The 17,474-nt window shown below is 37.4% G+C and overlaps 1 protein-coding gene across 13 annotated transcripts in view; it reads right to left on the bottom strand.

Moving 5' to 3' along the window:
• The window catches only part of MYO3B (myosin IIIB), a 198,439-nt gene that overhangs the window by 125,761 nt on the left and 55,204 nt on the right, over window positions 1-17,474 (bottom strand). For 12 of the 13 annotated variants that reach the window (XM_027911545.1, XM_027911546.1, XM_027911541.1 and 9 more), the window contains one exon: window positions 1,216-1,281. The exons of the other annotated variant lie outside the window; for it this stretch is intronic. In XM_027911545.1, coding sequence (XP_027767346.1) covers window positions 1,216-1,281 — 66 coding nt within the window. The remainder of the gene's footprint in view (window positions 1-1,215; window positions 1,282-17,474) is intronic. 13 annotated transcript variants of the gene reach the window in all.

Raw genomic sequence — 17,474 nt, 5'->3', positions numbered from 1 at the left:
ACCAGTTACAGAGTCTCCTAGAAAATAGACTATGGTCTTTAAGTACAATAAACCCCATGTTTTTCTATAATAGAATGAAATTCAACCAACACCTAGTGACCTTGCAATCAAACACCGAATCTGCTGCAGATCACAACGTACACTGCTGAGTAAACAAGGACATGCATTATGGAGAACCAGAACTTGGGTCAATTTGCTCCAGAGGAATGTACTTCTACTACCTGCACTGGAAGAGATTCTGAGTTACATTGCAGCAATGACAGTAACAACATTACATTGCACCTCACCTTCCTGCCTGGTTAAAGATCAGCATAGTAAATAATATTTTTCACGGATTAGTAATAAAATTTGCAATAGTCTATTTTTAACGTCTCCTAAAACGGAAAGACACTGTTACACAACTAGCTGAAAAAATATCAGGTAGGGGATACTGTACTCTATAGACAACTACATGCATCAAGGAACAGAACAGATTGAAAATGCAGATGTACACATTTTCAAACCTATCTGGAAGAGTTCAAGTATTTGGTTATTTGATCAGTGTAAACAAGGTTTTTATAATACTATTCCCCACATTACACAGTTTGGGCTGTAATAGGTCCCAATGAAATATTGAAGAATACTAAAAATCACTCATAAAAGTTGCTGTAAAAATCTGAATATAATGCTAGCAACTACTAAACTGTGATTTCCTAGTTTCATTGTAAAAAGAAAAGTAAGGCAAAAGCATATTTTAGTTTGGTGACAGCTGCCTCCATTACACTCTTGGTACAGTTGGTGCTCAATTACATATATTGGGTATACAATGTACTGAACATTAGTAAAGTGGAAAAAAGGCAATTATGTTCTTTCTTATCTTTCAAATTCTTATTTTAAATTGACCAGCAGTCTTATCACTAATCCTTTTCTCTCCTTGATGCAAAATTTCACTGCAAAAGCATCAAGGAAACCAGGTATATTTATAAACCTATTCTAGTTCCATCAAAATCAAGAAGCAAATCAACTAAGGAGTTCAAGAAACTGTGAAGAAAGTATATAAGAAAATCAAATTGTGCTGTACAGCTTTCAAATAGTGAAGCATGGTCTAGAGTACATGAAAAGAAAACTGAAACAAAAAACCTGCAAAAGCAGCAACTTCATAAACAAATTCTGTTTTCAGATTGGCACACATAGGTCTTCCTAAATAAGCTGTTTTTACAAGAAAATAAAACTCACTGTGAAATGAAATGGTTGAATCCTCTGCACCATTTTTCAGGATGTAGCAAAGTAGGAGGAGGATTTCTGAAAAACAAAATTTTGGGGCGTAAAATGTTAATGTTTACTGGAATTATTTCATGGATAGTCATCAAAGATGATACTGGTTCCACTAGGGAGAAAATGATGATTAAGAAAGTAATAGTCAAATTGTCTTTGCATCCCCTTCATATGCCTGGTAGGTTTTTCTTGCTGCTGCTTATTCACTGACAGCTCTCTTTTCATGTCCTCCTTTTATGTCAGTACCTTTGAAGTTGGTAGTTAGTACAGCTCAGTGTACTTCCCATCATTTCCCTTTCAATTCAGCCCAACTGCAAATGCAACATGAACCTCACCATCACCCCACTTTAGCTCTTTACCCCAGGTCACTGATTCTGTTCAAAACTTTTCAAGTATGGATATCATAAGAAGTACCAAACTGTCAACCATCTGTAGGATTTTCAGCCTGGGTTTCAATCCATATCTAATTTGGATTACACTGTAAACTCTAAAACTGTTTAAAATACGTGTTGTTTTTAAACTGACATTTAGCAGACAGTATTTTCACATTACATAGCAAGATGGCCTTCCTGATTTTTTTCAGCTCTGATGAGTTCCAGGTTAGTTGGCATATAATTCCTTTCCTTCCTAACTGTTACTGTTACAGTTTGATTATATAAACATACAAAGCAAGACCTATAGGTCATATTAAGTGAACCAAATTTTAAAAGGCTCAAAACACACAAAAACACACAATATTATTCTGCATTGTATCGTGAATCACCTCATTCACAGAATGGCCACATTCCACAGCATAACACTGCTTGGAAACATCTCACAAAACTAAAAGGCAAACAGCATAAACAACATAAATTAGTGCTGATTTGCTCAATAGTCTGGAATTTTTCACGCATATCCATTCAAAGAGCAGTTCCATTTAACAATTATTCTAAAAAAATATAAGCAAAACGATTTAAAAAAATTGCAATTTAGCTTTCTAATAGATGGACGGCTTTTGTTCATCTGTATCTTTTCAGAACAAAAGTAGCCTTCAAATTACACTGCAGGCTGACAAGTTTGCTGAGATGATATGTTATGACTTTTCTCTAAGGGACTAGGGGAACACAAGGGACTAAGGGAATACAATTTTCTTCGTGAAGTAAAGAAATTCAGAATGTTTCAGATGGGCATCACTTATCAAATTCATCATTAAGGAAAAAAAAATAGGATTGGCTATTTTCAATGACAATAACATTTCAGGGTTGCCTCCCCTTTACGAGGCTTGTGCACATCACGAAATCTGATTTTTTCACAAGCATTAAAAACAAACAAAAAAAAACCCCAAACCCAACAAAACTATTTCTAGATACACTTCCAGAAAAAAAAAAATCCCTTATCAAAGAAAGGTAAACTTTAAGAACATCTTTCTCTATGATGAAAATGGTTAAATGGTAATCAGTCAACACATCCCACATATGTGACCTCTGCAAACAGCTTTAAGGAACAGCCAGCTGAGATTAGTACATGTTATTAGTCTTTATGTTGCAGGAATGGTACTCTGTCTGACATTTTGAATTCTGATAACATCAACTTCCATTGCACTGAGAAGTGCAGTGTATTTCTTTCTAGAATGTCTACTGAATATTTCATGTGAAGTTTTGACTTTCACTGCAAAACAATCTGCTTTTTCAAAAGCTGCTACTATTCAAGAAATATGCCATTTTGTCTTTTCTGTTCACACTGTTCTCAAAGTCTTCCCATGGTGGTAACAATGATGCTCACAAAAAACATATGGTTTGGAGGTTTTGTTAACAATCTCATAAGGAACATTCTGAAAAAAGACACAGATACTTTACATTAGTTGCAGTTCTTATGATGGAAACAGGTGGGAATTCATTGTGGAAGAAGAGATCAGCAGAGCAGATGTGATTCAGGAAACACATTTAGTCATTTCCAGGTTAATGATTAAAGGAGAAAGTCATGTTTTTAACCATACAGAACATGTTTTGTCTAAAAAAATTACTAAGCTACTAAGCTCTCACTGATTACTATTATCTTGGAGGCTGAGCCAAATCAACACAACCAAGGAATTTGTAACTCTACAGATGTTTTCCTCAGCTTGATACTTTTGTATTTCTTGATAGAAGATACTATGTTATTCTTAGTGCTATTGTAGTAAAAACATACAACTAGTGGGCCTCTATATTTAGGCCATTAAATTGATGCTTTTCAGGTACCCCATCCATAAAATTGAGCTGATAAAACCAGAACTTTACTTCTTAAGTGTCTGTAAATTACATTGGTCACCCTTGAAGAAAAACATTACTTCAACTAAAAAGTAAAAAATCAGCTCATCCTTTTCTGGCATCATGCCCATAAATGATTCCAGAAAGGGGCATAAGAGTGTCAGTTTCCCACCTTCACTTTGCCTAAGACACCAGAAACTGTTTCGTGGTGATAGCAGAAAACACCACTGCTTCCACGGCACCTCCAGAGGTGGATGTCTGCAGTAAAGACTCAAAGTCAAGTTCTAGGGTAATAGGAAAAGGTAAGATACACAAAGGTTACTCTAAGTTTTTTTTTGTGAGCACATCAAGTCTTTTGCTGTTTATAATTAATAATCCATCAGATACCTGTAATTCATATCCTGATTTGTATCACATTAAAGAGAAAAGGTTAAACAACTGACACACATCATTAGACACTAAACAACACTTGCCTGACCACTTCAGCTCAAGGATCAAACTAGGACCATTTGTGATTCCAGACTATGTTAATTCCCACACATGGAGTTCTACAGCTTTTGCTTACTTGCATCAGCCAACATCACTGCATTTTGCCAACACCTGCCTGATTCTGCAGCACTCAAAACACATTCATAGAAAAACTAAAAAGCTACCCCTTGCTGACATAACTTAACCTACTATTTTCATACAAAATTAGAACACACTGCATGCAACCTTTCAATCATCCTTGTCATATGTATAAGAAGCTGAAGGACAATAAAGTCTTATTTTCTATTATAAGTGATGGAAATTGTGAGAAGCAGAAAGGAATATTACTGGGAAAAGCAGCTATAATTGGGCTTGTCTTTTGAAAATGCCCTTTTTAGATGCAAGAAAAGAAATCAACCATTTATTTCCCAACTTTGTGTCTTTTTCCTTTATTTCTTTCTATAATTCATAATTAGTCACAGAACTACATGCTCTATTTCCTTAGGCAGATGCATTGCCCTTGTGAGGAGTTTTTCTATAACTGTGTTCAATGGTCATGCTGTTTTTCACTGGGAGTTTTGCTTCAGTAAGAAATGCGTGGTTGAGACTGTACAAGACACCCCATACAGGAGAACAATGTTCCTCAGAACATGAAGACATTAGCAAGCTTATCAAGCAAGAACTGCTGCTGAATTCTGACTGATACACACACAGAGTTGTATGCTGGAAATATTTTAATCTGTAGAGCCTTATGTGCTCCCTGTCATTCAACCTGCCTCCAAAGTCACAGCTGGTGAAACAAAATTGGTCATTTTACCCCAGTAAGGCCAATGATGCAGTTCAGTGAGCATCACTCATCCTTTACACTAAGCTGTGAGCCTAATTACAGATCATGGATAATAGATATTTGTTGGCAATGAGAAAACAAATCTTTTCATTTATGACAAACTTTAAAAATCTGAACACACATCTACTATTTTTTAAACTATTTCAGTAAACACCATCATACATTGTATCAGCAGAAATCAACACAGTGCCTCCAATGACCAAACTGCAACTGATTGACCTACCATTGTTTCTAATGGGAAATTAGGACATGAACAGCCAACAACCGTCACCATGAACAGGCTCTGGCAATCACTGCCCCATACAAGCATTTTGTGAACTATTTTTCTAGCAGACCAAAGAGATGATAGTTCCATTGACAGTTTCCTAGGTTTATGCATGGTTTTTTTTCATGAAATTAAATTATTCATGCATATTTCAAAACATCAATTGAAATAGCTATAGAAAAAGCACAAATTCAACCATGCATAATAATGAGATTTCATTACAAAAGGTTACAGAAAAAAAATATATCTACTAAAATACATGAATAATTGACACTAATTAATACCTGATAAATTCTAATACAAGTTTAAAGTCCTGTCGCTCCAGAGCATCCCTACCTTCGGTAACCCACTAAAAATAACCAGGTAATTCTCAATAGGGCTCAGAAGATTTCCTGATACACTCAGCTTGTGGTCCATTCAAATCAGCAAGAGGTTTTCACTGATCTCAGTTAAAAATTCAGACCCTGAACAGTCTGCTATTCACCTGTCTCCTACTGAAGTCCACTGAAATTTGACTGACTTCCAGTAATATATTTCACCAAAGTCCACTCAGCAGGAAGCAGTTTACTGTATTCAGCTCTGTAAGATTAAGACAGAAACTGTAGAGTTTAAGTGCTTGCAGGAGTGGAGAATCAATAAAATATCCTCCATTTATATGGAGGCAGGCATTTGAAGTTGCTTTTTAGGTCAATGGAAAGGTATAACCAATCTGAGTGTTGCTATGTGGAACCTCCATGGTTCGGAACCATAGCAGCAATTGGCTCAAGAGACCAGGAGATCAGAAAGAATACAGGATTTACAACAAAACTGGAATTAATATCAGAAGTGTGAGATCGGGGCAAAACGGTTCCAGGTCTAAAGCAATTGTCTGCCCATTGAGTTGACCTAGGGGACTCCAAAGGCAATTGAACATCATTTCCTCAACACAGCGAGAATTGTGAGTCTTGGTTGTACTGGGCACCAATCTCCCCTCAGCCCTCTTAACCAGATCTGGAATCACAGTATTCCCATGCCTATCCAGGCAACATAGCATAAACTGTATCTTGAGACTGTACATACCAAATCACAGCACACAATACAACTGGAAAACGCAGCAGTTACATCATCCTTAGCTTCTTAGGACTCAGCACAGTTACATAAACCTTTATGGGGCAAGAGAGCAGACTATAATGCTAAATCATAGTACTCTAACTACTTAATCATCGAATATACTGAGTTGGAAGGGACCCACAGCAATCACCAAGACCAACTCCTGGCCCTGCACAGGACCATTCCCAAGAATTCCATCATGTGCCTGAAAGCATTGCCCAAATGCTTCTGGAACTTTTGTCATGCTTGGTGCTGCGCCTGCTTCCCTAGGGAGCCTGTTCCAGTGCCCAAGCAGACTCTGGATGAATAACCTTTTCCTGATATCCAACCTAAACCTCCACTGACTCAGCTTCATGCCATTTCCTCAAGTCCTGTCACTGGTCATGAGAGTGAAAAGATCTTTGCCTGGCCCTCTGCAACCCCTCACAAGGAAGTTGTAAATGCAATGAGGTCTCCCCTCAGTCAGGCTGAACAGACCAAGTGTCCTCAGCCACTCCTCATAAGGCTCCCCCTCAAGGCCCTTCACCATCTTTGCTGCCCTCCTTTGGATTCTCTCCAATACCTTAATATCTTTCTTCTGTTGCAGTGCACAGAACTGCACACAATATTCAAGATGAGGTTGCCCCAGTGCAGAGCAGAGCAGGACAATCCCCTCCCTTGACCAGCTGGCGATGCTTTGCCTGATGCCCCCAGGACAGGGCTGGCCCTTCTGGCTGCCAGGGCAGTGCTGGCTCATATTCAACTTGCCATTGACCAGGACCCTCAGATCCCTTTCTGTGGCACTGCTTTCCAGCATCTTATTCCCCAGGCTATATGTACATCTGGGGTTGCCCCATCCCAGGTGCAGAATATGGAACTTTCCCTTGATGAACTTCATATGCTTGGTGATTGCCCATTTCTTTAATTTGTTGAGGTCTCTCTCCAAGGCCTCTCTGCCCTCAAAGGAGTCAACAGCTCCTCCCAATTTGGTGTTGTCACCAAACTTATTTCATATCCCTTTGAGTCATACATTAAGGTTTTTAACAAAGATGTTGAAGAGAACTGGACCAAGAATGGAGCCTGGTCTCAGGGGAGGCTTAGGTTGGATATTAGAAAGAGGTTCTTCAGCCAGAGGGTGGTTGGGCACTGGAAGAGGCTTCCCAGAAAAGTGGTCACAAAACAAATGTTGACAGATTTCAAGAAGAGTTTGGATGAAACTCTCAGGCATGTGGTATGGTTCTTGAGAATGCGTTCTGTGCAAGGCCAGGATTTGGACTCGATGATCCTTGGAGGTCCCTTCCAACTCAGCACATTCTGTGACTCTGTGAAATCTCCAGGACTGGGTCAAATCTTTGAGCTCTTTGTTCCTCATGCTGCATGCATTATGGTAAAAACATTTCAGGTGTGGTACACTGTAGCCAACACCTCATGACGCAGATTGAGGGATCCCATTAATGTTCCTTTCCTCAAGTTTTGGCATACCATCCCATTGGTCATCACTGGCAAGCCTGGTATTTTCCCCTTCCAAGCTAGTTTAAAGCTCTATTAATGAGCCCCACTAGCCCCTGTGTGCTGGAACTCTTTCTTTCTCTCTGAGATAGGGGTATCCCATCAGGCTTCAGTAGAGCAGATGTTATAGATCATCCCATGGTCAAAAACCTCAAAATTTTTCCAGTTACGTCAACCTCAGAGCCACATATTGGCCTGATGGATCTGTCTATTCCTATCAATATTATTGTTTGTTAACAGAAGAATTGAGGAAATTACTACCTGTGCTCTTGACTCTTCAACCAATCATCCCAAGGCCCTGAAGTCTCTTTTGCTTGCCCTTGGACTTCTCTTCATTATTTCACTGCTGCCAGCCTGAACAGCCAATAGTGGATAGCAATCAGAGTGTCTTACTACACCAGATTGTTTTCCAGTAATGTCCCTTACCCAAGCTCCTAAGGAACACTGGTAAAATGACCTTTATTCTGTGAGAATGAAAGGTACAATACATCCTAGGAAAAGATTTGAGGGAAAGGGGAAGAAGGAGTATGCTTTGCCAAATTTGCTATCCAGACACCTTTTCACTAGCAATTGATTAACTTCTAAATAGTTTCTCCTTTCCACTCTCCCCATCCCTTTCCTCTGAGGACTGTTTTTCTTGTGTAAGTATCTAGTTCAAAACTGTTAACATACAACTTCAGCTTATTCTCTTCTAGAATACCAAAGGCATATATCTATTCAAATAATGTGTAACTGCCTTAATTCTAACAAGGTTATGCTGTTTTAAATCAAGATGAAAACCTACTGCAGGGAAAGAATTAGTTAAGAGCAAGCAGAACAGAAGACATTACTGCCTCATTGCTGAAACAAAAATATTCTTGCTTAAGTATTTTACTATCTTTTAATTACAGAAACAGACTTATCTGATCCTTCCCTCTTTACTGGAATGGATGCTCTTTATTTTCCATAGGCTATACACAGTTACAGAAGTCTGGACTGAATCCAATAGCATATGATAAATTTGTATTGAGTTGAAAGTTAAACAGACTGCAGAATTCTAATTACTTGAAAAGGTCAAGGGTAGTAATCCACTCTTTAAGTTTGGGGCTTTTTTGTAATACAGGTTCTTGATCTAGTAAAAACCAAACTGGATATTTCTTTTCACTCTTTCTCAGGAGAGAATGATGGCTATATATTTCATAACATATAAATACACATTTGCCTCTTTTTGCTTGTGTCTTTACATTACTGTTTTGCTGTCACTAAGTGACTTAGCAGATTAACAATGAATTATGGGCTCAACTGCAAAACAAATGGAAGCCCACAAATGAACAAAACATCAACTAGCTCTTCAAAACACAAATCAGGATTTATTCACAAATCTCCTGCTTATAATACTTCATCAGACAGCAAAATAATGAGCAAAAAAACATGGTAAAAGGTAGTCAGTTCCAGAATTATGCACAAATCTCCTTTTCAAGATTGACTTTATGCATTGCCAAAAGAAAAGTGCTTCAGGAAGACTATAAAGAGGGTGTCAAAAGAAACCTTCTAAGAATCCTCCATCACATAAGCAATCTGTGATTCAAAAAGGTATATATCGGATAAATTAAAAGCCACCTTTCAAGTAATGAGTACAGACAGAAATAACGTGCTAAGAACATTAAATTATCTTGAAGGTCAAATAATAACCTTAATAATAAAATGTATTAAAACAAATCTTAGTTATGTGACTTTTTTTAGTCCATACAAACAGGAAGAAAATGAATGAAAAAAATATTGCAAAGTGTTCTGCTTGGGAACATCTGGATTATCTTTGACTTTTTCCCTTGAACACTGCAATTCACAGGCCACTGGTTTCAGTCCGATTTGGCAGCTGCAAGGTTTCATTAGCCTTTTTCAGAACCTGAGAAGGCATCATTCATTTCTGTCATTTACTCTTCAGTTTCCAGTTTCAGTTTCTGGCTTCACTGAGACAGAAACAAGTGTTTTATTTCAGAAATATTTTGGGATGGAGGTGAAAACATACAGCTTTGCATTTCAGTGGTCAAGCTTCAAAACAAAAATTTAGTATAATTGACTTATAATTATGCTTTGTTATCTCATTTCTTCACAGAAGTCTCAGAGAGCTAAAGAGGCACTAGCAAATTAACAGCAATTGAAACAGTGCAAGTAATACTAAAGATTTTTATTTATAACCAGTTCACATCTTTAGTGTGATGTAGTATTTTGCTTTTCTATTAAAATCACTGCTCTGTGAATTTGCAAAGCAGGAGAATGTCAGTTGCCAAAGATATAAAAATGGGACAGCAATACTTTCGTGCCTGACTGAAATACATATGGTGGTGTCTAGACACTACACTTCTATAGCTGGAATATTAAAATATTGCAATTACACAGTGTATTTGTAGAAATGTATGGGAAACCAAAATATCACTTTATATCTGAAAGCGAAAATCTCATGGATAAATTTCTCAGGACAAGCCCTGAACTGTATGTGTTTCAAACTCCCACTGTATATCAGCCAGTTTAAGAGGACTGAGTAGGTCACCCTCCTGAAGGCACTGCCCAGTGAGGCATATCCACTCTTGGAAAGGTGAAAGTTGGCTCGGGGAAGTCTTAGAGGGATGCTACAAACTGATTCTTTCAAGAAGCGTAGGAAGATTGCCAAGGGAAGAACAGACAATTTGGAGTCTGACATAGAACACACTACCACAGTTCTGTGCTCCTGCTGAGACCTCCCTCTGCCCACGATGGCAAAGCAGAGCCCTGCTCACTCTGCCCTTAGGCTTCAGATTGCTCTGAACACAAGGTAACACAGGGTACCTGTGGCTTTTCAGCTTGCTGAGACATGCTTTTTGGGGCCCACTTTCCACCAAGAATAAAATGTTTTTACTATATTATTCCCATGAAAAGGGGGACTTGCTTCACAGAATCACTGAAGCGGTTTTGCCACTTTTGCTTCTTTAATTTCTTTGTCTGATTTAGCTCTTATTCTCAAAGAGGAAGACAGCTTCTTATCCCTCCATTTCACAGAGGGGACCATTTTCTTAGTTGATGCCCTACAGAAATACAAATAAACGTAGCAGTTGCCCCATAAAGGAAGTTTATGACCATATGATTGATATGGTTGGTACTGAACATGCAATGCAACCATTACACTTTGCAAAAGCAAGCACTTAAACCCTGCATTTTAACAGGAAACAAGGATTACACTTTCTTTGTACATTATGACTCAGACCTTATTTACTCTTTTCAGTTTAGCTTTGTATGAACTGATATTATTCTGATAGCCCTGCCAGTCTAGTTCAGAAATGAACATTTATAGAGGGAATACATTAGTTCATGGTGGCATATTTCCAATGGACCATTAGAAGGATCATTATAAATATACTGAAGTAATAGACTGAATAAATGCTGAAGTGTAAAGAAATGTACAAGATGTGTAGGAGTACCATTTTTTAAAAAAAGGAATTATCATTCAAGGTAATATGCCTTCTGAGCAAGAGGACTGTATGTGGAGTGGAATTTATTTGTTCCTTCTCCTATTCCATCCAATAAACTTTATTCTAAAATAATTTTTGTGTGCTTTTCAAAAAAACCTGTATGGTTTATGAATTCCTGTAGATTATAGCTGGAGTGAAGACTAATAAAGACAGTACGATAAACGTGAAAAAATTATTAATTACAAAAAAAGTCCCATGACAGCAATTCCAATAAACCCTCTCTTATGTAGAACTAAATCACAATAATATCAATAACATTGTATCCAAATAAGCCTGTAAAGATGCTAATTTAAAATTTATGTGTCTCTTGAAAAAACTGGGCGGGCTGTGGAAAATAATCTGGAAAAAATACTGACTCACATAACCTAGGGAATCTAGGAAAGGATGAAGGCAGCTAAAATAAATTTGAGGTAAGAACCACTAATGGTGCACATAATGGGTAGCAAAGCAATTAGTGATGCAATGAGAGACAAAAGAAAACCCTTACAAAGCCGATAGATTAAAACATCATGGAACATGAGAAAATCAAGAAGGATGATTTCTTTGAATGCAAGAGTTAACTAACACCTCATGTTGAATATTTTAGGGTAAGCTTTGAAAGGAAGCTTACAACTTATTAATTTATATGTATATATATAAAAAACTTACTAACTATCTCCTGGTTAAGTTAACAGATCCAGAGAAAATGAAGAGTTGAAAGAAGCAATGGCAAATAGCAGACGCAGGACATGAGAGTGTTCTGAAGTTAGGAAGCAACATTTTCGCAAAAGGGAAGAGAAGGCAATGCCAAGATTCAGAAAAATATCCAAGGAGATATAAAGTGCGAAGAGCAACAAGTAAAAATGAGAGACAGAAAAGAATGATGAAGACAAGCAAACCAAAATCCCCAAAGACAAAACCAGGAGAGAGAAGTAAAAATACATTTACAATAAAAATAGAGGGTATAATATGGAACACAATTCTTCCTTCCTTCCTGAATTTCCTCTCAGTAATTAATTATGAGGAACTAAGGTGATTATATACTTGTTGACATGACATGAGCACTCAATTTTAGATAACATGTAGAATGGCTAAACATAGAAGAAAATTACACTTTCATCAAGTCACATCTCTCTTTTTGTTCCACTATCAGATGTTTTCTGTTCTTTTTGTGTCCCCAGACAGCTCAAGCAGATGCTGCCTCTAAAAGTCTGACATGCATGCTGGCAATAGATCATGGATCATCAACTCGCCCAACGAGTCTGCCTTACTGTAATTCCAAACATCTTTACCCACCACTTGTACTGATATGTGAGCAGTCTGGTAAGGCAGAATCTGATATAACTATACTGTGAAAGAAGAAACCTACAAGTTACATTCTGGCTAATTTAACCAAACTAAACTGCATAAAGTCAAATCACTTTAGTCAGCCAGGTAGAAAGATGAAAGCTGTAACTATTATTTTTTTTCTCATACTCTCAGAGACTGTGGTGCTGGATGCCAAAGCACAGATACCAACTCTCCTAAAAGGAGAAATGGTCCTTTCCCCTGCCATTCCCCAAGCCACTGAAGAAAGGTTTGCACAGAAAAAAAAGTGAGAGTTCCCTTTCCATGAGTACAAGAGTTGCTTCACCTGCTCTCACAGATGTATCTTTTAAATTTTTTTGTAAATACAGCTTTCATTCATTGGATCTCAAGCCTCATTTGCCAAGCAGATTAAAATGCCAGTCTTAAATAACTTATACCCTTAGAGATAACCAGAGCTATGCTCAAGTTGCCTCTAACTTTCTTTTGGGTATACTATAAAAATATTAACACTTTTTCAACAAAACAAATATAGTCCTCTGTAAAAATAATTTCACGTGTCCTAGAAAATTCACTTAGTTTTGATCAGTTTTACCAGTTTCTTTTTTAATCTCCAAACCTAGTTTTATATCTTTTGTATGCTTTCAGTGCAAATTTTCAGGGGTTACTAACAACAGTGGAGAAATTAGTCTACCAATTTTTTATTCAGACTGGAAAAGTAAGTAAATTACCCTGTTTACTATTTGAATTCCTCCTTAAACACCTGCATGGATGAAGTGAACCTTTTTCCCACAGCACATACTAATACAGGCTAGAAAGGATCTCAGAAGGTCTCTACTCCAACCTTCTGCTCAAAGCCAGGTTGGCTATGAGTTTAGCTCAGGTTTCTCAAGGCTTTATTTACTCAGGTCTTCACACTTCAAATTCATTTTCAGTGAATTTTCAATAATGACTCTTAAGTCATCAGGATCAGCACTTTGAAATGCACCCCTTGAACATGGCCTTTACTTTGTATCCCTACGTGTCCAAGACCACATTCAGCCCCATAGAAATATTAAACCTTATCACAGAATCAACCTGCAGACCATTTCACCATGTCTTCATCCTTATTTACCACCATCCTCCTTCTTTTTTACCTTCTTCTTTACTCCTTGCATGCTATTTCTGCAAACAACATACTGTAACCTCTGGGAACCCAGCATGGCACAGTCATTTAATGTGACTACATTTCAGTTTGTTCATATGTAAAATATAGTCTCTGCACAGAATTTGCTACCTGGTGTCTTGTCTGGGAGTTTTTCTTGGGCTCACAACAGTCATGAAAACTTGCACCTCCTGTAGGAACTTCTGAGAGATGTGGCGATACAACAGAAATCTAAATGGCCCTTCATTATCATAAAATAAACCCACTGAAATCATTATCAACTCCCTGAATACCGTAGTTATAAAGATTTATAACCAATGTCTACTCCAATAAATATTTCTTAAAAAATTTTATGAGTTCAAACTTATGACTACACCTGTGATAGGAAAGAAATATAAGACATTAATTGTTAATAGTAAATGTGTAGATATGTGTAATGCATTATTACTGTACTAATCATGAGTAATGATTAAATACACTGCATAAAATTTTAACATTAATCAAACTGATAACTGCAACAAGCAAATCAATACCTTTCAAAGCAAAGCTCCTTTACACCAAATATGTTTGCAAATAGTGTGATTACTTATTATTACATATTTCTGGAAATTACTTCAGAGAGCAAAGCCCGCAGGTATATGGTGACTTTTTATTACAAAGATAAAATAAATGCATTTGTTATGATGCTAAGGATAATTACAGTCTTGCTAAAACGCAGGTAGTATCTAAAAAGTTCACTTTCTTTTTCTTCTGCTTCTATCAGTCAGTGAATTAATTCCTTTACAAATATGAACATCAATATTCCATTTCTCAGAAAGGCATCTATTTCTCAGTAACATCCCAGGAAAGTCTCTGGTACCATGATATGTACCAAGCGCCTTATTCGCTCTACAATGCCAAACTATGTGAAGGGATTATCTTTTTTTCATGCAAAAATCTAACTTAATTCACTTGGCTCAATTCATTATAAGTGATATGGGCCACTGAACTCCAACATTAACCATAACCCATAAAATTTGTTTCGGAACCCCACAAGGCTAATGGGTTGAAATGCAGTTTCACTTCTTCAGGACTGCACTCCAAACAAGAACAGAACTTTACTGCTTTCCTTCAAACATCAAGTTCTAACTTGTATCTCTAAGGCACAAGCATGGCAAGCTGCCTGCTCACCAACTGTCCTGCAACAGCATAAGCTGAACGCACAATAACTCAACAGAACTCAAGTGTTCATTTTGCGTGTGCAGCAATCTAGGATAAAGACATATCTAAAAAAGGATGCGTTTGACAAAGGAAGATATTACAGGTAAAATATAAAAGTTTGATGAACACAAATTTAGAGCGCTGATATGGTTTTCACCTGAGATAGTGTTTCAAACTTCAAAAGAAACACAACTTTTTTGCAGTCTCCTCTTTTTCCTCCATGATAGATGGATAAGCTTTATCCCTATTTCATATAAAATACCTCTCTCTAAAATCTAGTCACACACAGATGAGAGACTGTATGGTCTGAGTATTCTGCCAGTCAGCATTATGGCTCTGACACCACACAACTTTCCCACCACAAAGTAATTATAAAGGCGACTACGGGTTTTTCTACTATGCAACAAAGCTTTAATCGAAACATTGCCTTCTCCAGACAGGGGAAAAGGTTTCTCCTTCAGAAAAAATCCACCCCTCTGGATTAAGTATGAAGATGAATATCATGCTAGGCCATTCCTGACTGGCACAACCACAGGGTGAGGTAAGCAATCCTGATTAAGGATGTCTCATGGTCAGGAAGTCCAAGGGAATCACTCACCCAGTACAGTCCTCTGGCAGCACTGAATGCAAGTCTCTTGTGAACCTAGACTTCAATTCAGAGCTTCCCTCAAGGAAGTTAGATTTGAGAACATGTGTCCTCAACTGTGGGTGAGTTCCACTCTCAAAAATAACACAGTGAAATCTGCAGCTTCTGTATGCAGTTCCAGTACTTGGTATTTAGGACCAGCAAAAGGAAATCAACTAGGAAATAGATTTTTCCTTCTTTCCAGTATTTAGAGAATTTAGCACAGTAACTAAGGCTTTATTTGCGTGTAGATGTTTCAGACAGAAATAGGGGGAAAAAAAGAAAAAAAAAAACAACACACAAACCCATGAGTTTACACAATTTAAATCCTGAAGGATCATTTTAAAAGAGAAGCATAATGCAATTTTAGCAGACCCTAAAGAATCTGCTTCATGCATGCTCACTTATTACCAGACCACGACATTCTTAAAATTTCAAGCAGGGAAACCTGCTCTGGTTACCTTGGTGATAAACTAAAGACAAAATTGCACATAATTGTTGCTGATGTCACTGCTCCCAATTGTTTCCAAGGTTACAGAGTATCTCAAATAATTGTGATGTTTCATTTCTAGACTGTATTGGAAGCCCATTTTCTGTTCTCAGTAAATTGTTTAGTGCTGCAGGTAATCTATCTAAACCTTATCTATTAAGGCATCAGCAGCCTCTGAGCAACCTCTGGTAATGATGTAGATTTATATGTGGAAAATATAGCTCCCTAGTTCTTTACTGAGCAATTTGACTCCAAGATTATCTCAATTATTTTTGTCCTAAGAATCTATCTCCATAACAAAGTATATTAATCAATCATAGAAAAATATCTGAACACTAAATGTCTTACTGCAAAGTAATATTACATGTGAGCTATCTACCTGGAAGGAAGCTGTTTCCTGGGCTGAATGGTGGAAAATTGGCTGTTAACTATTTATAACTGACTGATTTTCTCACCATCTTCAAACTCACTGTAAATGCAGAGCACAAGTATTTTGTTGCACTAAAAGAAAAATCAGCCATACGACATCTTCTCTATTGCAACTTGCAGTTTACCATCATAGCATGAATCTCCTTAAAAATCAGTACCTACTATGGGTAAGGATTACTGTGTTACCCTGACAGTACTATTGCCTAAGGACAACTACAGACAATGCTCTTAACTGCTGCAGTTCCTTCAAGAAACAGGGAGCAGTTCTGAAAACACACCAAAATCAATGCATTTTTAGTCTACAATAATAAAAGCAAGACTTCGTAGGTCAGCTCTATCTCCTAAATCTAACTAAGCCACATTTCAAATCCTCACTTCTGAAGGAGACGACAGTAGGTGTCCATCCACCGACTCTCCTCCCGCTGGATGTGTCTTTTATCACATGACTGCTCTCAGACTGCAGGGCTTGACCTTGTCAGCATGAAATTTTCCACTAGAGCAAAACAAAATGGCACTCACAGTATCTTAGCAGTCTGCTATTACTTATGCAATGGATTTTGAAAAGTAATAATTTACTTTAGAAACTGGATGACTAAAACCGTTTATGTACGTTTAATGCATGAAATGAACTGCATATGCAGTCACTAAAAACATCTGTCAGGCATTTCAGCTTCTACCTAGGGTTCAGAGGCAGTTAGAGTGCAGCATGGAGAATAACACAGAGTATCAGAAGTGATTCTTTTTTGTTTGCTCAGAAAATGGTTGAGAGCTGAGCGTGTTTGTTTTCATGATTATTTATTGGAGTTTCCTGATGAATTCTGTTCAGCTGCATACATTTTAGCTCTTATGTGTGTAATTTCCATGAACGTTCTAGCAACAACTATACTGGCAGGAATGTCTGCTGAAACAGCCTGTTTCAAATAAGCACCAAAGAGTACCCTTCTATTAATCAAAAAGCCATTTGGAGGAGAGACTCAGTGAATCAAAACCCAAAAACATACTGTGCAGGCAAAGTCCTCCCTAACAGCTGAAACAGTAAATGCTTACAACAGACTATTCAACAGCAAGTCACAGTGCACAAATTACAATTACTTGCTGAAATTAGGCTATGAATACACATGACCAAGAAGTGCACCTGCAAAATCAAAGTCTATCTGTACACAGCTTATAAAAAAGAAGAG

This window comes from Empidonax traillii, unplaced genomic scaffold (genome assembly GCF_003031625.1).
Source record: "Empidonax traillii isolate 1590-97213 ecotype Southwest subspecies unplaced genomic scaffold, ASM303162v1 scaffold33:size3420811, whole genome shotgun sequence".
In the NCBI taxonomy this organism is placed as follows: domain Eukaryota; kingdom Metazoa; phylum Chordata; class Aves; order Passeriformes; family Tyrannidae; genus Empidonax; species Empidonax traillii.
This window is presented reverse-complemented; position numbering and strand designations above follow the sequence as displayed.